Source organism: Martes martes, assembly GCF_963455335.1.
Source record: "Martes martes genome assembly, chromosome: 16".
NCBI lineage: Eukaryota > Metazoa > Chordata > Mammalia > Carnivora > Mustelidae > Martes > Martes martes.
This window is the reverse complement of record NC_137904.1, coordinates 40,994,921-41,017,743: the sequence shown is the minus strand read 5'-3', so window position 1 is coordinate 41,017,743 and position 22,823 is coordinate 40,994,921. Positions and strand designations below refer to the sequence as shown.

Sequence of the window (22,823 nt, the reverse complement as noted above, 5' to 3'; positions counted from 1 at the left end):
GTAGGCAGAGAGGCAGGCAGAGAGAGAGAGGAAGGGAAGCAGGCTCCCTGCTAAGCAGAGAGCCTGATGCGGGGCTCCATCCCAGGACCCTGGGATCATGACCTGAGCTGAAGGCAGAGGCTTAACCCACTAAGCCACCCAGGCGCCCCTCCTTTTTTTTTTTTTAATTAAAAAAAAATACTCTTAAGTAAGCTCCACGCCGAACATGGGGCTCAAACTCATGACCTGGAGACCAAGAGTCACATGATCCACCAACAGAGCTAGCCGGGGACATCTCCCTGTGATCCGGTTGATGTGGGTCGTGTCTACAGTGAGATCTCCTATTCCATTCCCAATATTGATGATGTGTTCTTTCTCTCTTTTGAAATGTGTCTCTCTTGGGGCACTTGGGTGACTCAGTGGGTTAAGCCTTTGCCTTCAGCTCAGGTCATGATCTCAGGTTCCTGGGATCGAGCCCCACGTCGGGCTCTCTGCTCAGCAGGGAGCCTGCCTCTCCCTCTCCCTCTGCCTGCTGCTCCCCATGCTTGTGTTCTCTCTCTGTGTGTCAAATAAATAAATAAAATCTTTTTTAAAAGATTTTTTAAAATCTTTTTTAAAAGATTTTATTTATTTATTTGACAGACAGAGGTCACAAGTAGGCAGAGAGGCAGGCAGAGAGAGAGGAGGAAGCAGGCTCCCCACTGAGCAGAGAGCCCGAGGCAGGGCTGGATCCCAGGACCCTGAAATCATGACCTGAGCCGAAGGCAGAGGCTTTAACCCACTGAGCCACCCAGGCGCCCCATAAATAAAATCTTTAAAAAAAATTTAAAAAATGAATGTGTCTATCTTGCTGGAAGTTTATTGATCTTTTCAGATAACGAGCTCCTTGTTTTATTGATTTTTTTCTTTTTTTGTTTATTTTTTTAAGATTTTATTTATTTGTCAGAGAGAGAGAGAGAGAGCTCACACAAGCAGGGAGTGGGAGGCAGAGGGAGAAGCAGGCCCCGTGATGAGCAGGGAGCCCAATGCAGGGCTCGATCCCAGGACCTTGGGTTTATGAGATGCTTAACCAACTAAGCCACCCAGGCATCCCTCTTTTCTGTTTTCCATTACTACTTTCTTTTTTCTGTCTTCCATTTCATGGATTTTTTTGCTCTTATCTATTATTTCCAGTTACTTTGAATTTATTTTACTCTTCTTTTTTTTTTAATAGGTTCTTGAGGTAGGAGCTTAGATTACTGGTTTGAGACTTATCCTCTTTTTTCTTTTTGAAGTGATCTTTCTGCCCAGGGTGGGGCTTGAACTCAAGACCCTCAGGTCAGGAATCATATTCTCTACCAACTAAGCTAGACAGGCACCCCTCCTCTTTTCTAAAGTACGCATTTAGGGGTATAGATTTCTTTCCCAGCACTGCTTTAGCTGTGTCCCGCAGATTTTAATGTTATATTTTTATTTTCACTCAGCCTAATGTATTTTTAAATTTCCCTCAAGACTTCCCTGTTTAGCCCATGAATTATTTAGAACTGCATTGCTCAGTTTCCAAATATTTTCACATTTTTATGTTATCCTTTTGTTACTGATTTCTATTTTAATTCCATTATGGTCAGAGAACAGATTCGTTCTGATTTCAATTGTTTTAAATCAGTTGAAGTGTGTTTTAGGGCCCAGAATATGGTTTATGTTGGTATATGCTCCTTGGACACTTGAAAACAATGAATATTCTGCTGTTATTGGATGAAATACACATTAGAGGGGCACCTGGGTGGCTCAGTAGGTTAAGCCTCTGCCTTCGGCTCAGGTCATGATCTCAGGGTCCTGGGATCGAGCCCCGCATCGGGCTTTCTGCTCAGCAGGGAGCCTGCTTCCTCCTCTCTCTCTGCCTGCTTCTCTGTGATCTCCGTCTGTCAAATAAATAAATAAAATCTTAAAAAAAAAAAAAAAAGAACCAGAAGCTGGAGGCTAGATTGTCCCCTGGCAGCCTCGCCCACTACCAAGAGCAGGACAGATGGGTTCCTGCCAGACGCCGCCATCCCCAGAGCCTGCACAATTCAGGCTGTGAGGGGAGCCTGCCCTTGGCATTCAACTCCTGGAGGCAAATGGGTATTGGCCCTGGGAAGGTCCGAGGAAGCCTAGAGACCCTTCCCCTCCCTGTTGCTTGGTGCTGTAGAGGTGGTTCTAGAGAGGGCCTGCCACCTGGGGGGACAGTTGAGACCAACCCTTGGATGAGACTCCACTGCAGGCGTGTGGGGCTTCCTCCTCATCGCAGGTCGGCAGGTGGCATGGACTTGTCTTGCCTGGTGTGTGAGCCCTTTGGTGGCCTGGTTTGGAGTTACCTGCCAAGCCCTTCCCAGATACATGCTCTCTGCTTCCCTCCAAATCTGTCTCTTTCTCTCTCCTGCTCTCATTCTTTCTCTCTCTCTTTTTTCTATCCTTTTTTTTTTTTAAAAGATTTTATTTGTTTATTTGACAGGCAGAGATCACAAGTAGGCAGAGAGGCAGGCAATGAGAGAGGAAGGGAAGCAGGCTCCCCGCTGAGCAGAGAGCCCGATGCGGGGCTCGATCCCAGGACCCCGGGATCATGACCTGAGCCGAAAGCAGAGGCTTTAACCCACTGAGCCACCCAGGCGCCCCTCTTTTTTCTATCCTTTTAAGTCTGATTTATTTTTCTTTCTTGTCTCCTCTTTTTTCCTCTTTTCTTTCCTTCTCCCCACTTTTGCTTTATTCTCCCTCTCCCCTGTCTCTTTCCCTCCCTTTTACATGATCTCTAAAACACAGTCTCTTCCCAGAACTGATTCTCTGAGAGAGGAGACATTTGTCCAGGGGAATAATTCTTGGTGTGACCTTAAATTTGTATTGTTAGTGGTCAGTTAAATTCTTCCTGCAGACGACTTCTGTATTCTTTCTAGGTTTTCCTTGAAAAAAAAATTATATATATATATGAAATATATATATTATATACATTCGTGTATCTATATGCACACAACAAATACACACACACACACATATATATATAAAATGCCTTAAATAAAAAGAACTGTCAGTTATCTGATTAAAAAGAAAAGTTCCTCTTTCTATCCCTTTTCTCCCTCCTTCCTTCCCTACCCTGGCCTTCCATATATCAAGTTGTTTTATCACCATCTGCAGGGGCAGCCGGCCACCTGCCATAAAGTTGATGGGCTGATGACAATACATGAGGAACTGTCACCTCGTAAGTTGAGGGACAGCGTCAGGAATAGTCCCCAGTGGCTAAACCACTTCAACAACCTCTTTTACTTTTAAGAGAAATACATTATCTGGTTTAAAAAAAAAAACTATAAAAATGTAGGTAAAAAATCTCCCCCACCCAATGTCTCCCTCTCTCCCATTCTCACTGTCACCCTATCGCCTCAGAGGAAACCACTGTGGTTTTCTATGTCCTTCCAGACTATCTTTATGCAAATGACAACTTTGGTGATGATATATTCTTGTTCCCCCCCTTTTTAGACAGAAGGTAGACGCCTATAATCTTATTTTATACCTTTTTTCACTTAACAATCAGGATTTTTTTTTAGATTTTATTTATTTATTTATTGAGAGGGAGAGAATTAGAGGACAAGGGGGTGGAAGGACAGAGGGAGAAGCAGACTCCCCACTGAGCAGGGAGCCCGATGTGGTACTCGATGCAGGGCTCGATCCCGGGACCCCAGGATCATGACCTGAGCTGAAGGCAGTTGCTTAACCAACTGAGCCACCCATGCACCAGCGATCAGGATTTTATTAACAAGTGTTTATGGGGGTGCCTGAGTGGCTCAGTCTTTAAGTTTCTGCCTTCAGCTCGGGTCATGATCTCAGGGTCCTGGGATCGAGCCCCACCTCAGACTCCCTGCTCCGCAGGGAGCCTGCTTCTCCCTCTCTGACTCCCCCTGCTTGTGTTCCCTCTCTCGCTGTATCTCTCTGTCAAATAAATAAATAAAATCTTTAAAACACAAAACAAAGTAAGTGTTTATTGAATAGTTTCCATATACCAGATACCACACACTGGGCAGCATGGGAAACATAGGTAAATTAGACCCAATCCCTGTGTTCAAGGAATGTACAGTCTAGCAACAGAGCTCAGGCTCATCCACAGATAACCACACTGTGTTTTAAATAACTGTATTTAAAATATATATATATATATATATATGTATATATATATTTTTTAAGTAGGCCCAATGTGAGACTTGAACTCACGACCCCAAGATCAAGACCTGAACTGAAATCAAGAGTTGAATGCTCAACTGACTGAGCCACCCAGGTGCCCCTAAAGAACCACACTGTATTTTTAAGCCAAATGCTTTAAAATCAGTAAAGTCAGGGGCAAGGAGAGCACAGGCAAGGGAGGAGGACCAAACACAGCCTGGTGGCTCAGAGGTCGGGGGGTGGGGAGGACTCCGAACTGAACTTCGAAAAATGGGTAAAATCCTGAGCACACAGAGTTGGGCAGCTGGGCCCTCCATGTGGTCAAAGACCTGGAGGTGGGAAAGATCTGGCACGGAGAAGAAAGGGGGGAAAGAGGCTTAGGGATTGGGGGAGGATATGGCTGGCAACAGTGGGGTCGCCAACCTGGGTCATAAGGTTAGCCAAGAGAAACTCAGGGCAGAAAATTCTCTTGCAGGTAACCGGGACTCGATGGTGTATCATTGCTGGGTTCGGTTCTCCCTTTGGAGGTTCAAGACTGAGGGGCTGGGACGGAAATGCCTCTTGGCCACTTGTCTCTCTCCCCCCGACTCTCCTCATCTTTGCAGTTTCCTGCTCTTAGAGAGTAGAGGATATGGACTGAGGTGTCATTTAAGCTTCAGGACAGACCCCGTCAGCCTCTTCACTGAAGCGAGGTGGCAGAGATGGCCCCCTAGAAAACCCCTTGGCAACTTGGAGACAGACTTCTCAGCCCAGAGAGTCACACTTCCACCCAAGAGCTGTGCCAAAAATGAATCTGGGGTATGCAAACATTCAGAGTACAAACAGGACAGGGGGCATGGGAGAGGCTTCCGAGGAAAGCTTCTCGGTGACAAATAAAATGCTTGTATTGAGAGAGGTCTTGGGCCAGTCCTCCAAATCATCTCTGAAATGAAACAAGAATCCGTCTCCAGTTACTCACACTGGGCTGCAGGAGGGGCTCCCTCCTGGGAGGAAACCCCTGGTTGCTTTGAGAGTGAAGGGGGGTGGGAAACCTTTGTTTCAGAGTCTGGCTCACCGTCTGGGGAGATCAGCCTTAGGAAGGGAGGTTGTTGATTCTCAGGTCCAAGCCCAGTTCTGCCTCTAAGGCCAAGTTCTCCCCATTTGGGGCCATGCTGAGATGGGGACAACGCTGCTTTTAACTGCCATCTACACACACTTGACAGTGGTCCCAGACACCACGTTTTTGGCCCTCGAATGCCTCAGACCCTATGACACTAAACCATCCAGATGAAAGATTCAGGTAGGCACAAACTGGGCATCTTCTCCTACAGGCCATTGATGCTAAAACAACTGGAAATTGAGATGACTTCATTTTGGTTAACCAACTATTTTAATAAAGGGGAGAGGAGAATGAAGAAAATACTCTTGAGTCTTCAGCTCTAGTGTCAGGCACATGGCACGTGACCCCAGATTCCTGGAGGGACACAACTTGCGAGGGCGGTTTTTTATGACTGATATAAACCACGAGAGTACATGAAATCAGCCGCGTATATTGAGAAACAGCTGATATTCCATGGCAACGATGTAAGATTTGTGGGTTTTTGTTAAAATAGACACCAAGATTCAGAACTTTGTGACTATTTTGCTATGATAACAGCTGAAAATGACCCTTCAACCACCCATCTTGGGGAGATCCCCACCACCATCATGTCTAAGAAATCAGGGTCCCCAGTCCCTCTGCCCCCACTCCAAGCATTTCAGATGTGGTATCTTCTGACAGGCTGGAGTGTTAAGTACTTGTATTCCATTCAGTCACCTGGCTAATTCTTGTCCTGACCATTTCAGCCATCTCCTTAGATCTCCCTGCATGACATCGAAAGTTCATTGATCATTTGGACAATTCAGCTGGCGTGGGAGTAGAGAAACTCTGTGGGAGGAGCGTAAAAATGGGCTCAACCCTGAGAGATCTTCATGAAATTTCTCCTGCTCCCTTCATTCAAACCTCTCGGATCCACTCTCAAAGCGGCACAGGGGAGAGAGACAAAAGCCAATGAGTAAAGGCCTCCAAAAACAACAAACAAGGGGCTCCTGGGTGGCTCAGTCAGTTAAGCATCCACCTTTGACTCAGGTCATGATCCCAGGGTCCTGGGATCCAGCGGTCCTGGGATCGAGCCCCTCGTCGGGCTCCCTGCTCAGCGGGAAGCCTGCTTCTCCCTCTCCCTCTGCCATTTCCCCTGCTTGTGCTCTCTGGCTTTCTATCTCTCTGTCAAATAGATAGATAGATAGATAGATGGATGGATGATAGATAAAATTTTTAACTTAAAAAATAAAAAAACAAGGTGCTGCCTCCAGGGTATTGATTTACCCTCTCTGTAAAATGGGGCGATTTTTTCCCTGTACCTCACTCAAGATAGAAGATGAGATGGTACACAGGTACTTGGAAGATTAAAAAGCACCATACAGGGGCGCCTGGGTGGCTCAGTCTGTTAAGTGTCTGCCTTCAGCTCAGGTCATGGTCCCAACATCCTGGGATCAAGCTCCATGTCAGGTTCCCTGCTCAGTGGGGAGCCTGCTTCTCCCTCTCCTAGCTGCTTGTGCTCTCTGTCGCCATGTCTGTCAACCTATCTCTCTCTCAAATAAATAAAATCTTTTTAAAAATTTTAAAAATAGGGGCACCTGGGTGGCTCAGTGGGGTAAAGCCTCTGCCTTCAGCTCAGGTCATGATCCCAGCGTCCTGGGATGGAGCCCCGCATCGGGCTCTTTGCTCAGCAGGGAGGCTGCTTCCCTCTCTCTCTCTCTGCCTGCCTCTCTGCCTACTTGTAATCTCTGTCTGTCAAACAAATAAATAAATAAAATCTTTTTTAAAAAATAAATAATAAAAAATAAAAAATAAATAAAAATAAAAATTTTAACAATATAAATAAATAAATAAATAAATAAATAAATAAAAAAGCACCAGACAAACATAAGAGGGCTTTCTCCCATGAGCAGCTGGGACTTGAATCCAACCCATCAACTCGAAGTTCACTGCTCAGTCCACTCCACCGCAACTGCTGTGCACAGATGTCAGCTCTGTCTGAGACCAGGCCAAGGCCAAGGCCAGGAGCAAATCAAAGTGACAGGGGAGAGCCTGAGTGCTCTGTCAACCTGCTGGGACTAAGGCATGGGACCCGAGAAATAAAGACAGTTCCTAATGCTCTCTGGGCTCAGAGGGGTAGCTGCAGAAATAGCACTGGGTTTCCTTCCTCCTGAATATTAAAATGCTCATAATACTCTCTCCATGTCCCAGATTATGATGTGGAGCTGGAAATTAGCATTCTGTTCCAACATACCATGGCACCTTCGCTTTGGGGGTTGAAATGACGGTTTTTAATAAGCTGGCTCCAGGCACCCGTCACCAGTAATGGAAGTTCTGCCCAGGAAGATAGATCACTTCTTGTTAAAAGACCACAGGGCAATAAATTTCCCAAGTCATAACTCAGCTTCCAGATCAGGACTCCAGAGAATCGCTTCCATCTTTTAGCACGAACCAACCCCTCCACCCCAGTCCCCGCCCCTGAGCCGCTGGGCCCCACTGATCCTGACCATTGACCTCGGTCACAGTTTTTCTTTGCCCTGACTCCTTGCACTTGCATTTGGGGGTTCAGTGAGATCCACACAGATATAATTTGTAGATGCAACTGTGCTTTAGGACTGGATGGGTGGAGAGAGGCTACAAGAAGTACCAGAGCCCGAGTCTTAATGCTGTTATCAGCAAATACAAATTTCTGCTATCCCAAGGATCCAAGTCATTAAGACTACACAACAAGCTCATTATAGAAATTCTAGCAAATGTAATCATATCCATCCATGTTGGGTTTTTCTTCCTCTTACATCTGAGCATTTCCACCAGTTGTGGGGAAATTAGGACTGTTGTATAAATAATTTGATTTTTAAAGACGCCACATAGCTAGTGAAGTAAAACACATTACCTACCCTATAATCCAGAAATTCTACAGGAAATGAGTTGATTTTTCCACCAGAAGAACTGTTCAAGAATATTCATAGTAGGCGCACCTGGGTGGCTCAGTGGGTTAAAGCCTCTGCCTTTGGCTCAAGTCATGATCCCAGGGTCCTGGGATTGAGCCCTGCGTTGGGCTCTCTGCTCTGTGGGGAGCCTGCTTCCCCATGCCCCGCCTGCCTCTCTGCCTACTTGTGATCTCTGTCTGTCAAATAAGTAAATAAAATCTAAAAAAAAAAAAAAAAAGGTGAATGGATAAACTAATTGTGGTATGTCCATACAATGGAATAGCATAGAGCAGCTTCAAAGAATAAACTACTGATACACACACCAGCGTAGACAAATCACACATTTTGTGGAATGGCATAAAGCAGACCCAAAGAGTATACTGTATGATTCCACTTATATGAATTTCAAGGTAAAACTAATTCATAGCAATGGAAATAAGAATAGCAATCCTCTCTGGGATATACTGGAAAGGAATCTCCATGGGTACAGGAAATGTTCTATATCTTGTTCTGAATGATGATTCCATGGGGAAATATTCCTTGAGCCATATATTTAAAATCAATCCACTTTATTGAATTATGTTCTACCTCAAAATTTGGGGGGGGAGAGAAGCTTTTTTATAGAACACCCCCAGTATCTTTTCCTGACATAGAAAGATGTCTTTGATGTCTTCATTAGATATTAAAAATCCAATTTCAGGGGCGCCTGGGTGGCTCAGTGGGTTAGAGCCGCTGCCTTCGGCTCAGGTCGGGATCCCAGCGTCCTGGGATCGAGCCCCGCATCCGGCTCTCTGCTCAGCGGGGAGCCTGCTTCCTCCCTTCTCTCTCTGCCTGCCTCTATGCCTACTTGTGATCTGTCTGTCAAATAAATAAATAAAATCTTTAAAAAAAAAATCCAATTTCATTCCAATCCTAAATGAAAGGGAATGAAATGACAATAAAGAATTGAAAATCGGGCACCTGGGTGGCTCAGTGGGTTAAGGCTTCTGCCCTTGGCTCAGGTGGTGATCCCAGGGTCCTGGGATCAAGCCCCACATTGGGCTCTCTGCTCTGCGGGGAGCCTGCTTCCTCCTCTCTCTCTCTCTCTCTCTCTCTCTCTCTGCCCGCTTCTCTGCCTACTTGTGATCTCTGTCAAATTAAAAAAAAAAATTAAAAAAAAATAAAAGAATTGAAAATCACCGGGCACCTGGCTGGCTCGATCGGTGGAGGGTTGTGAATTCAAGCCCCTTGTTGGGTAGGAAGTCTACTTTAAAAAAAATTAAATTAAAGGGACGCCTGGGTGGCTTAGTCGGGTCATGATTCCAGGGTCCTGGGATGGAGTCCCGCATTGGGCTCCTTCCTGAGCAGGGAGCTTGCTTCTCCCTCTGCCTGCTCCTATCTCTGCTTACGCGTGTGCACGCTCTCCCTCTGACAAATAACTAAATAAAACTTTTTTTAATTTAAAAAATTAAATTAATAAAGACAAATTAAAAGTGAATAAATAAAAATGAAAATATCATAGCTGAACTTTTTTATGAATAAAAAAATCATAGCTGAACACTCAGCCGTGGTTGTAACCATCTTCTATCCGAAGGACAACAAGAAATGACTGGTGCCAAATAGTTTGAAGGGTTTTCTCCTCTCCTCCCGCAACCCAGGGACTAAGCACGTGTTCCGGCCAGCACACAGGGCCACACGGGGTAGTGCCAATAAAACCAGACTCAGACACCAGACAGCACTCCGGGCCCTCAGGGCTCCTCCTTGACTACCGGGAGGGCAGTTATCCCCACAGGCTCTGGGTCCTGCTGGCCATCTCTCTAAGTGAAAAAGTAGATGGCAACATAGGTCCAAAATGAATCTTTTTCCCGAAAAATTTTTTTTAAATTTTTACATCACGTAGAAAGCAGCCCACTTCTATTTCCCGTGACAACGCTAGCAGAGTCAGCTGCTTATTTGTTCATCTTAACCTTCTTTATAAACCTCTTCTACCCTACTTTTACTCCTCCCCTGCTCACCAGGGAAATTTGAAGCCACGGAGTGGAGCGCAACTATAATAGAAAATCCGGAGCGCCTGGGTGGCCTCGGGTCATGATCCTGGGGCCCTGGGATCCAGCCTCCCATCGGGCTTCCTGCTTTCTCCTTCTCCCACTCCCCCTGCTTGTGTCCCCTCTCTCCCACTATGTCTCTCTCTCTGTCAAATAAATAAATAAAATCTTAAAAAAAAAAAAAAAGGAAAAGAAAACCCATCTTTACTTAACAAGGGCTAGCGCTGGGGGCAGGGAGAAGGGCCAGGCTCTCTTTCTCCTCCTCATCATTAGCTGTCAAATATTTACTTTGGGGCTGTGTGAACCTTGCCTAGGGGTGCCTCAATCCAGTTTGGGCTGGTCCCCACCCCTTCCTCCCTTCCTCAACCTCTTTCCTGCATTGTTCTTTCTCTATGGAAACAGACATAAACTTGCAGGAGTGTGAGAGCAGTTTAAAATTTTTATAAGTGTACCAATCTTACGTGTTCCGCTTAATTAATCTTTCACAGGCATCCACACCCATATGACCACCACCGTGATCAAAACACGGAGTATTTTAAGCACTCTAAAAGGCCCTCCTTTTGTTCCCTCCCAATCAATACTGGGGAGGAGGAATTTTTTACTTAAAAAATGTGAAGCATACTATTCCATGAATTTTGAAGATTCAACTCCCATCTCCCTATCGAACATACTTAGGGGTATAACAGGGTTCTCTTTCTCACTTATGAATTATTTTTAAAAGTAAACATGGAAACTATCTCCATGATCCATAAATGTAGAAATGGTTTTCCACCTGATGACATACCTCAAGGACTAGATACTATGCAATCCTTAAAACCATGCTCTTGGAGAACATTTAATGACACTGAGAATAACATTAAATTAAAAGGCAAGATACACAAATGTTCATGCAGAAACTCAGTTTTGAAATCATATGCATAGGGAAGGAAAAACAACTGAAGAAAATACAACAAAATATTAGCTTTGATAAACTTTGGGTGGTAGAATATGGGATGGATTTTACTTTTGTCTTTGTATTTTTTATCTTTGAGATTCTGGATGATGGAATTTGTTACTTTTCTAATTAGGAAAAAAAACTATTTTCTTTTTAAATGCGGATCAAACAAAATGACAAACATTTGGGGAAATGGTTTTCTAAATTACAACAACTTATTTTGTGGCACATTATGTGGTTTTTTAAATGGCATTTTGAAGACTGTAATAACCTGGAAAATTGCCTCGGATATAGTCAGTGTATAGTGTTTCTTTTTTTTTTAGTATATGTGCTGCCGAAGCGAGCACTGTGTATAGTGTTTCTTAAAATCACGGGGCGCCTGGCTGGGTCAATCATATCAGGATTTGAGTTCAAACCCCACATTGGGCATAGAGCTTGCTTTTAAAAAATTAAAAAGAAAACCAGGACAGGATGCGTATAACTAAGGTGGGGAGGAGGGGACACAAAAGTCACCATAGCAGTGGTTGTAAAACAAGAGTACCAAAATCTCAAATGGAAAAAAAAAAAACTTAATGCTTGTTTACTAAAATTAGTTTTTAAAATAGGTGTGGGTTTAAAGCTCCACATTTTATTTTCTGTGATCTGGATATGTTTTTTGCACTTTGAGGTTTTTTTTTCTTTTCTTTTTTTTTCTTTTTTTAAGGCAAGAATGTTGGGGGTAATCATTTCAATGTGTTTTAGTCTGAAGCCTTTGGGCAACTTTAGATGTGGCCTCTTTTACTCTGAATCGGATTCCACAGAAAAGGTTGTGTCCAACACTGTAAATCCTTAATTTTCACAAACGCCTGACTGGACTAACGCAAAAACGACCCAAGTGCCAAAGACTTACTACCATTTCTCGGAAGCTCACTCCATGAGATCTTGGCATTTATTTTTCCACACAAACGGCTTCGTTTCCGATCCATCCCGTAATTTCTCCTGTACAGAGATGAGGGGAGGGGAGGGCAGGGATGTGAGAATCGAACAACAAACTAAAATTGAAAAGCCCTTCTACCGGCTTCTGCCTCCCCGCCTTCTCCCCCTCCTCGCCCCCAGCTTCCCACCCCCCACTACACACACACAAAGTCCTGATTGCTTAGGGTGCTCCCGGTCTGGGTGCCAACCTTGGCCCCACTTGCCCTAAAAGATGTGGCCCTGGTCGGTGAACTTGACCCAGGTGCCACGCCTCTCCCCCCTCTCCCGCAAAGTTAGACAAAGGGAGAAGGCCTGGCTGGGATCCTTCCAGGGCCCAGAAAGCCTGGGGATCGCAGAGGAAGATGAAACGACAAACCCCTTCGATCGAGTCCAAAAACCAAATGGGGGGGGGGTGCTGGGTAGAACGTGGAGCCCCTCATCCCTAAAACTCCCTCAGGCCTCTTCTCGGGTTTGCCAGGGTGGCGCTCCCTCCGGGCTCTTGATCTGGCCCCAAATCAGGAGGCCAGGTGCTTCTCGTGGGTTCGGCGGTATTGGGTGCCTTCTTGACGGTCGCCGAGCCGCCAGGGAGGAGAAGCCGGCCGCCATCGGGACCTGGAGTAGCGGCGTCCCCCCCTGCCCTGCGCGCCCTGTCCCCATGACACTGCAGCTTATGCAGCCAGGAAGAGACCGCAGGATAAAGTCTTTGATCCTCCCTTGCTCCAGGATCCTAGATTCCTTAAAAACAAAAAAAGAAGAAGAAAATGGAAAAAACCCAAACCGGCAACTCCGTCTCCACAGGCCGCTCTGCGCAGCCTCCGCCGCCCTGTTGCTGGGAAGGCCGCGCTAGCTTCCCGGGTCTGGCGTCTCCACAGGTCAGTATTTCTTCGGCCACGAACGTGGTGGTGGGGAGGACGCCCCATTTCCCAAGTTCAAGGTTCCAGAGCCTGAGGAGACCGAGGGCTCCTTGGGCCTCCGCGGCTGCCGGCTGCAATCACGCGGCCGGGGGAGGGGCGCTTTGAAAATAGAGGCGACCTTCTCAGAATGACGTACTCGAATGTTCTCTAATAATTCATCTGCTCTAGCTATTATTCGTTGGGTATTTAATTTTTTAAGATTTTATTTTTTAAGTAATCTCTACACCCAACGTGGGGCTCGAACTCACCACCCCCGAGGTCAAAGAGTTCTGGCTCCACCGACTAGGCCCGTCAGGCGCCCGTCCTTTGTTAATTATGCGTTTGTTTTTCCTAGTGATTAAAAAAAATAATAATAAGGGCTTTTGCTGCCTAAAAGTAAGGTAAGAAAACATGACTTAGGAAAGAGTGAAAATGAAAAATTTGCCATTATGTCGATCCTGGCTACTGCTCTCACTTGCTGGAGAGCCTCAATAACCGGGATTTTTAATGCAGACCTGGCGAGTTTTCCGCGGAAGACAAAGAACAGACGCTTGTTGATAAAGCAGTGCAGGCTTGGCTGGGAGAGGCCCGGCCTCTCCGTTCGGGATCCTTCCACAACCCTCCCCTGCCCCCTTTCTCTCCGCCCGCTCCGCGCCGCGATCCAGCTCCCCGAGGGGTGAAGGAATGTTTATGGCCTGGCTCAAGTTCGATGACAAAACCCTGCCTGGAGGGGGAAGGGCAGTGAACTTCAACCGTCAGTCGGACAAAGGCCGAGCGCAGGTCTAGGACGAGGCTAGAATGGAGAGCCCAGGGTCCTCAGGAAGGGTACCAGCCCCGCTGTCTCTTTTCCCCTGCCTGGGGCTGCGGTGCCCGGCCGGTAGCCGACGCCGACATTTGGTGCAGTCCCGCCTGCGCCGGAGTGGGGCGGTCACCGTAGGAACGGCGACAAGCGGCGGCTCACTGCGCAGGCTTCGCCCAGCTCTCAGAACCCGGTGCCGACGCCCCTGCCGGCTCCTCTGCCTGCTCCGCCCAGCCGAAGCCCCGGCCCCACCGATCTCTCTGCACAGCCTGCGTTTTCCAGCCTCCTCCCCGAGTTTTGCTCGCATCTTCCCTCCCGGACTTATGTTATAAACATCTTTCGAGGTGTTACTCCAAGACGACTTTTCTGGGAAACTCCCCCAGATGCCATGGGGAGAGGGGCGAATCTTTCTCAGTCCTTGTGAGAAAGACTTGTTCTGGTTGTAGTCATGGACCCCACCACGCGACGTCAGAGGTCCCATCTGAGGAAGCTGTAGACCCAAGATCTGGCGGCAAGCGTGAGGCAGGGCTCAGTGGGACGGGAGATGGTCTTTGCATTGTCTCTCCAAAAGCCTCCCACCCTCAGGGGAAGATTCTGCACGCGGTAGGCCCTTGGTAAATGAGTAGTGGATTGAACTAAATTTCCGTTTGTCTTTAATCACGGGTTCTTGTTGGTGTTGTTTGCACTTATGCAAATCTGCCTGGTGCACCCAGGAGAAGGTAGGTCTAGGGAGTTTAAGTGCACCTGTGTGGCATCAGGAGATGGCTGCTGATGCAAACAGGTGTTTGTCAGTGTCGAGGGGGCCCTTGTGAAAAGGGGCATGCAGGAAGAGACTGGGATTCCTGATCTCTCCGGGTGGTGTAGACAGAGGATTTTAGACATTAAGAACTCCTGCTTTGGGGCGCCTGGGTGGCTCAGTGGGTTAAAGCCTCTGCCTTCAGCTCAGGTCATGATCCCAGGGTCCTGGGAATCGAGCCCCGCATCTGGCTCTCTGCTCGGCGGGGAGCCTGCTTCCCCCTCTCTCTCTACCTGCCTCTCTGCCTACTTGTGATCTCTGTCTGTCAAATAAATAAAATCTTAAAAAAAAAAAAAAGAGCTCCTGCTTTGGGGTTCAGCTCTGCTGCAGCAGGCCGAGGAACGCTGATCAAGTAATTTACCCTCTCTTGGTCTCAATTTCCTTATTTTATGAAGTGTGCGCTCAATTGTAGGTTTTGTCAGTGTGAGAGCAGTAGCTCTGAAGGGGACATGATCAGGAGGAGTTCTCTTGGAGTGGAGGGGAAAGGGGTACCGGTGAGTCCAGAATGTGTGTGTAGATTACTGTGTCCCCCTTAAAACCAATGGATTAGCAGTGTCAGTGTCTAACGACTTGGGCAAGTGCCCCCCTCCCGCAGCTGTTGATCCGGGCCCTGAGCCCCTGTCCACATACACCAGCAGCATGGATCCCCTCCAGCTGCTCCTTGGATCCTGGCACTTACCAAGCTTCTGGAAAGGATTCAGGAATGGTGGAGGCGGGGGGGGGGGGGGAGCAGTTCAGAGCTTTAGTTCAGAGACTAAAGTAGACTGAATTTTTTTTTTTTTTAGTTTTATATATTTAAGTCATCTCTACACCCAAGATGGGGCTTGAACTCACCATCGGAAATCAAGTCCGATGCTCTTCCCACTGAGCCAGCCAGGCGCCCTCCGATTCATCTTTTTAAGGGCCAGAGCCTTTCTCTTAAGGATGAATTAGCCAATCATCAGTGTTTTCATTACAGTTAATTTTCACCGAGTTTTCAAAAACAGGTGTGTTGCAAAGAATTCTGATTTTTAAATAAGAACAATAGCAGTAGCATTAACAATAATATTGATTTTGTCTCTGCCAGGACTCCATCCAGTCAGAGACCAACAGCGGTCATCTGGGGGGCCTGGCTGGCGCTTGCTCCCACCTGCCAGCCTCTCCCCTGCCCAGGCCACGCCCGTCCCGCATGCTGCGAAGCGCTTTCCACTCCCACAGCTGCGCGTCTCTCCAGGAACCACGGTGGAGATGCCCTCGCCTGGTGGTCAGTCTCTGGGCTCGAGTCCCTTTTACCCGCCCTTCCTTGCCCGCCTAGATCGCGGACTCTCCACATTCCTGGGAAGACCTCTCCAGAGCTTTCTGAAGCGGATCCCAGACAGAGCGGCAACGCCTTCGGCCCATGAGTCAGTTCGTTTACCTTACTACGGAGAAACGCACTCTTGGAGATATTGAAACTGGCCGGTCCCTGGTCTGAGGAATGGGTGCACAACACTCGTGTTCTCTCTGCAAAGGCCGGGCCCGGGATTCAGCTTGCGTCAAGGCCTTGAGCTCGGCAGGCGCCGGCCTGGAGGTTTCAGCCTCCGAGCGGCGCAGGGCTCGGCTGACTCACCTTAGGCGAAAGGAGAGGAGCGCGGCACTGGGTGCCCCCCTCCCAGCAGAGTCTGGGGCGGGGCTCAGGGAGAGGGCGCACAACAGAAGGCTCCCCACTTCGGGCGAAGGCCGGAGTGTCCCCTCCCCAGTGCATACAGAGGCGTCCTAGCCTCCCCGCAACCTCGGAGTCCCCAGCCCTTCTTCAGGTCCGTCCAGGCTTTCCCCCGCGGCTTGACCTTCTCCCGCCTTCCCAAGACCGGGGGTGCCCCCCCATCCCTCCTCCCCCTTCCCCCCTCCTCCTGCAAAGCGTTTGAGAGAGTAGGGGCGGAGGCGGTGGAGACCACCTACCAGAAACTTCAAGTTCAATGGCAAAGTCCCTGCCCCTCCCTCCGGGCTCGGGCAAAAGCTATCCCCTCTTCCTCACTCATTCTGGGGGCCACTGAACTCTTGCTGCCGCCATCCCCTCTCTCACTTCGGGGGCAGTTTAGGGGAGGGGAGCCAGTGGTAGAACTCTTTCCTTCCCCCCATCGACCACCCCCCACCCCCTTTCTAGACAGAGGCGACTTATAGCGGAGGGAGGCAGAAAGGCCGGCATCAGTGCCCCACTGGATGTTTTTAAGTCTCTCTCCAGGCCCAGATCAGCGTCGGGGGCGGGGAACGGAGGGGTGTCCCACTCAGGTGAGAGGCCGAGGGCCGCTCTAAGGCTTTCTGCCCCCTTTCCTGGAGAGGAACTGTTCAGGTCTGGGAGAAGAAGATACAAATTCCTTCAAAAACAGCAGCACGGCCTCCCTTGGCCCCCGCGCAGCAGGCGCCCCGCGCTTTATTGCAGGTTTACGTATCTAACCCACCGTTGTAGCTCCGCGGCTTCTATTAGACCGGACACAGGCGGCGGCGCAGAGCTTCCCCCGAAGGAAGTCTAATTAAAGTGCAGCACTTAGGACCTCGGATAAAACTTTAATGAAGGGGAGGCGGGGAGGGCAGTTTTCGCGTTGGAGGAGGGGAACCGGGCCGCTGGGAGCTCTGGCGGGGCTCGATCACGGCCTTTTTCCAGCCGCGGGGGCAGCCTCCGGCTCAGGAGCGACTCACAGTAAGGCGGGGGGGAGGGCGGCGGACACAGCTGTGCGGATTCTCCGCGGGCCGCGGCCTCGCGGGGTCCTGAGCGGCCGGCAGCGTTCGCCAGCGTGAGTAAAGGACCCCAGGGCTGGAGTCCCCCGCCTGGCTCTCCGCCGGGCTGCCGCGGGAATTTAGATTCGAAAAGAGCTTCCAGAGGTCGCGTCTATGCAGTTCTCCACCAGTGCCCCCTAATTCAGCCTCCGGAAGCCTAATAAAATACAACTGCTTTGGAGTTAAACCTGATTTCGGTCCTGGAGCCGGCGTAGACGCGACCCTCTGATCCCGTTTGGACGCTTGCTGAGACTCGCAGCCCGAGGTGTTTGGCTCGGAGTCCGGGAGAGGGCGTGGAGCGAAGCTCGGAGGACAATTACGCCTCGTCGGTGGATAAAGACGCTCGGGGGTATTTTCGGGGGTGTATTTGTACGCTTCCCCGTGCATGTGTTTATGAGAATGTTGTCTGAATTTGCCTATTTATGAACGTTGTGTTCACATGTTTCAGGCTGAATAATTTTTAGGAAGACACGCTCCCCAGTAGCTACAAATGGCCCTATTCCAAACCAAATCGCTGCAGACAAGCGACTGCGGATAGATGGGTTTTGTTGAAATTGAACACAAATTAGCGAGAGATTTTAAAATGCTCGGTCTCGGTGGGAGAGAGGGGGAATCTAATTTGCCTCGGGAATTAAAATGCTGTTTGGAAAGGGGTTTCATGAAAGGATTTAAAGCCAAAAGAAATTTAAATTTGTTTTGTTTTGCACAGGTTCCATACAAGTTCATCCCTGGGCGGGGGGAGGAATATGGGGGGAGGCGGTGTCGCAGCGAACTGCTCTGCGGAAGAAGAGAACACTGCAGCCGCTCGAAGTCCTAGACCCGGGGCAGAAGGTGCCGCGGCCCTGCTCCTGGAGGCCCGACTGGCTTTTTTATTCCACGTCTCTCGTGCTGCCCTCCTTGCCTTCCTCCTGGGTCTCCCGCTCGCAGGACCGATCCATCTGCCGGTACGTTGGCCCAATTCCAGGCGGCTCCGGGTCCTGGCTCTCTCACAAGCTGCCCCAAACTCTCCACCCCCGGAGGCCCGAGACCCCAGCCATCCGGAAGCCAGAGGCTGGGTTGGGGGGGTTAAGGCCCAGCCGCCCGGCGAGTTTCCCTGAGATAGCAAACTTCTGCCGGCAGGGGGCGCCCTTGCCTTTGTAATAGTCCACAAACTCACATTGATAGCCAAATAAATCTCTAAAATCCCAAATCTTTTGTTCGTTCTGAAATTATTGCGAACGAATAATAGAACGAAACTTTCAATCCCTGGTAACGGTGTGGAGGAGATAGAGCCCTGGGAGGGCAGAGTCTCGAGGTCTCTTTCAGGCCTCCACTTAGGCTGGCTAGTTTAGTCCTAAAGTGCCAGCCCCTTGTGGGGCTTTTCCTCTCCTCGTGTGGGGACCCCGCACCATGGAGCCCCCTTCATTTGTCCCACACCCTGCCCCCATGACCACAGGCACTGAAGTCTCGCCATTTCTGAAGTGGTGAGGGAGGGGTCTGCACACACTATTCTTCAGAACCTGCAAAGTTCAAAGCTACTTGCTGGAGAGGGCTTGAAGAAGAATGTGAAAGGCAGGAAGTAACTTCCTCTGAGCCAGGCGCTTTACCCAAGAGCTTAAACTGGACCACGGGCCTGAAAGGGTTTTGTTTTTGTTTTTTTTTTTTAATCACAAAATTGACACACACACACCCAAGCCAACACAGTCTCTCGAGACCCAAGAGGGGAGCGTGACTGGCAATCTTTGGGGCCTTTCCCCTTAGCCCTGGGTTCCTCTTTGGTAATTAGATTTTAGGAGAATCTGAGTTGCTTCCCATCTCATTCCCAGGAGAGGAGCCAGGACTAGGATCCCACCCAATGGCGGGCTGTAAATACCCCAAACCCTGGGCAACACAGGGCTTCCTGGAGAACCAGGAGGCTGAGCCAGCTCCTAGAGGCCATTGAAACGGTCACCGCGGGCCTCACAGGCTGCTCCAATGGCGGCTTGGATCATATGTGGTGCAGGTCCTCTCCACTTGGAGCCTGGGCTCTGGATCGCTGGGAGTGTGTCTGCCGGGATGCCCCAGCCCAGGCTACAGGAAGACCCAGGGCAAACCCGCTGACTTGGCTGCAGGGCCATGGTCTTGAATCCCACAGGGCCCTGGGCCCAGGTACGTGACAGGAGGGAGGCAGCACAGAGGTGAAGACTCCGTGTCAGGGTCCTGGGCTCTGCAGCTCTGCAAACAGCCAGTCTGCCCCAGGTTTCTGGAATTCCATACTATGAGTCTCTGTCTACGTGGATGGAGAAAAGAAAGTTGGCGCCAACATGATCTTCCACCCATCCAGGGTTCAAGGCACTTGGACTAAACCAGGGCAAAATGACAAGGAAAGAATTCTGCAGCCCCAGTTGCCTAAGATGCCTGACCTTGGTCTTTGGGTTTCTGCCACCTGCTGTTCTCCCCCCCCACCCCCGACACACACACACACACACAAAAGGGCCTGCCCCATTTCCCAGGCCCGAGGCCCCCTACAAGCTTCTCTTGGTACCAAGGGGAGGCAAGCAGAGGGGGAATGGGTGGTGAAGGGTCATTTTCTGGTTTTCTCTCCAGCCTGGCTATTCCAGCGTGTTTGCGACATGCCTGCCAGGAGGGTCACATTCTACTCTCTAGTTCTGTTACTATTTGTGCCTGGGAGGGGCACGTCTACAAGGCCACAAATACCTATTTCATGCAGCTCCCAAATGCCCAAATGAACCATAACCTGGACAAAACCACCGGGAAGGTTAAGGGAAGACCTGGAAAGTTTAGCGAAGGAAATGAGAGATGGAGAATTATCCAGGCGCTTTCTCAAACTCAGTTTTTCTGGAGGAAGGGGGCCTTGGACTTAGGAGGGCATCTCTCTGGCTTCGTTTTCACCCAAGGACAAAATCTAAGAGTTCACAGTGGGACTTCTGAGATGGCTGGGTACAACCTTGGGAGTGGGCAGCGAGGGAGGGAGGGAGGGAGAGGTGCTCTCCAGGCTTGTCCATCCTGCCCAGGGGTCATCTTAGAAAAATGCTAAATAAGAAACAGTAGTCACTGGGATGAATCTGCCTTTTCTCCTCTCTGCTGCAGTTACTGGGATGGGGGATGGGATTTGGAAAGGGAAGTGGATCCAGAGGAAGCTTCCCTGCCTTGGGTCTCCCTCCAAGTTTATTCATAATCAGCTCAATCCATGCAAGCAGTTTCTAAAGTGCTCTTCAGAGCTCTAATTAAAAATATGAAACTAATTATCATAGTAACTGAAACTGGTTATGGTGATTACTGCCACCACCAGAATGAATGATTGTGACTGCCACCGGCCCTGTGGGTGGTGTGTTACTCTGGTGAACTGAACTGTAACTCTGGGCCTCACTGGTGCCCTAGAACACACGGGGGCACCGAGGCCATCCCTGAGGGACAGCCCAGGAGCTGTGGCCTGGGAGCCCCTCTGCAGAGTCCTGTGCTCCAGCCTGGCACCCTTGGGCTCTGGGTCTCCCCAGGATACTCCCACTTCTCCCCCACCTCCCCAGCCAGGGATCTCCCTCACGGATTAGTGGTGGTCTTGACCTTGGCCAGGACTTTCTTCTCCTTAACCCGGCGGTTCTGAAACCAGATGGTGATCTGGCGCTCTGAGAGGCTGGTGGCCGCAGAGATCTTGCGCCTCTTGTCCTTGGTAATGAACTTGTTTGCTGAGTACTCGCGCTCCAGCTCCCGCAACTGCCCCTTGCTGTAAGGAATGCGCTTTTTTCGGCCACGTCGGAAGGTGCAGCCATCTGGAGGGTGCTGCCCGCCTGACTCTGCGCCCAGGAGAAGGAGAGAGAGAAAACCTCGTTCAGACCTCTGCCCACAAGCCCAGGCAAAGACCCCGGCCCTACAAGCTAAGTAATCCTACAGGAGCACCCAGATCACCCTCTGGACACGTGTACACTCTCACTCCCCCAGAGCACCAGGGACACCTTGACTTCCGGCTGGTTTCTCATGACCGCTTAGGCTTGGAAAGACAGGGCTTCTGCAGGCCACCCTCACCTATCACTGTCCTCGCGACTGACTGCAGGTCTGCAAACACACCCATCACGCATGGCCAGACCTTTGCCCACAGTCACACATACCCACCCTCGCATGCATTTTCAGCCTCTTGGCCTCTCTTATAGATCCTGCAGGCAAATTAAGTAGAGAAGGGCATGCATTTATGTGCACACACACACGCACACCACACACATACACACACAACACGCACACATATACGCACCCCTAAGTTATGACTTCAGGAAATCTAAAATTTCCTTTGGAAACTGAAAAATTCATCTGAGACAAAATGAGGGCTTGAGTTCTTTACAGAATATCCAATATCTGTGTTCCTACCCACCCCACCCCCGCTACTCACTGAATTGAGTAATTTTGGTGGAATTAAACCTGGGATCTGAGAGGTGGAAACAGCCTGAGCCCCAGCAGCAGCAAAAAGAACCAAACACTCGGACCTAATGAAAACCTGGTCCCAAGGCCTCCTAGGTTGGCAAAGCCCACAGCCCCAGCTCCCTTCACTTCCTCCCATGCCAGCGCGGCCTACAACCTCCCTGTCAGCACCAACGGGACCCAAAATAGAGGGGCAAGTTACCTGCAAACGCCGTCTTCCAGAAGGGACCCGGTGGGTTCTGTTCCCCCTGGCAACACATCTGGCCGTTCCAGCCCCCGGTGAGGGCCCAGGGCTGGTAACTGTCCACAGGCAGCAGGGAGTCGTGGCGGGGCTCCCCCGGGGCGCCCAGAGTCTGCACCACCGACACATCCAGGTAACTGGCCATTGGCTGGTAGGGTCCTGGGTACCCCGGATAGAAGGCAAACTCGGTGGGCCGGCTGGGGTACTCCTCCCCGGGCGCGGCAGTCTCGGCGGGGTAGGCAGCGAGGGTGGCCGCCTGGGCACAGGGCTTCAGCGAGCTCCGGGACACCCGGCAGGAATAGTACCCGCCTCCAAAGTAGCCGTAGGGCACCGCAGCGGGGGCCGTCCCCTGGGGCACTCCGGGGCACGGGTGGCACTGCTTTGGCGGTTCCGCAGAGCCCGGCAGGTCCAGGGGGGCATAGCTGACGGCGGCGGGCAGCAGCGGAGGCGCCCCGGCGGCGGGGTGGCTGGGGAGCGGGGAGCGGGCGGCTAGATTCCGGCTCCCTCCGGCTCCGGGCAAGCCTTCCATGGCCTTCGCCCCGTCCAGGGTGGCATAATCGCCGGGCTCCATGGGGCCGAGGGTCGGCTCATCGGGTGCCGGGGGGGTGGGGGATCCGGGGGGCACCCAGCTCGCTCTCCCCACCCAGACCCCCAGGAATCCAAGGCGTTTTAAATCGCTCCCAGCTCGCAGGGCGCCTGCCTTCGCTCCAGCCCGGCCGTCCTGACGCAGGACACGCAGGTGCCAGGGCACGCGCGCTGATTGGCTGCGGCCCCGGGGAGAGAAGCTCATAAAATCTTCATGGCAGAAATTGCGAAAATACTTTACCCTGCTTCTTTCTCTCTCCCTCTCCTCCCTCCCTCCCTCCCTCTCTCCCTCTCCTCCCTCCTTCCCTCCCTCTCTCTTCCCCTCTCCCTCTCCCTCTCTTTTATTGC

The 22,823-nt window shown here is 50.2% G+C and overlaps 1 protein-coding gene across 1 annotated transcript; it reads right to left on the bottom strand.

Moving 5' to 3' along the window:
- Window positions 1–20,779: 20,779 nt before the first annotated feature.
- Window positions 20,780–22,461, bottom strand: HOXB13 (homeobox B13; the record flags this gene model as incomplete). The annotated part of the gene is made up of 2 exons (XM_080826579.1): window positions 20,780–21,033; window positions 21,852–22,461. The coding sequence occupies 2 exons, from the start codon at window positions 22,459–22,461 to the stop codon at window positions 20,780–20,782; spliced, it is 864 nt and encodes a 287-aa protein (XP_080682705.1).
- Between the last annotated feature and the right edge of the window lie 362 nt (window positions 22,462–22,823).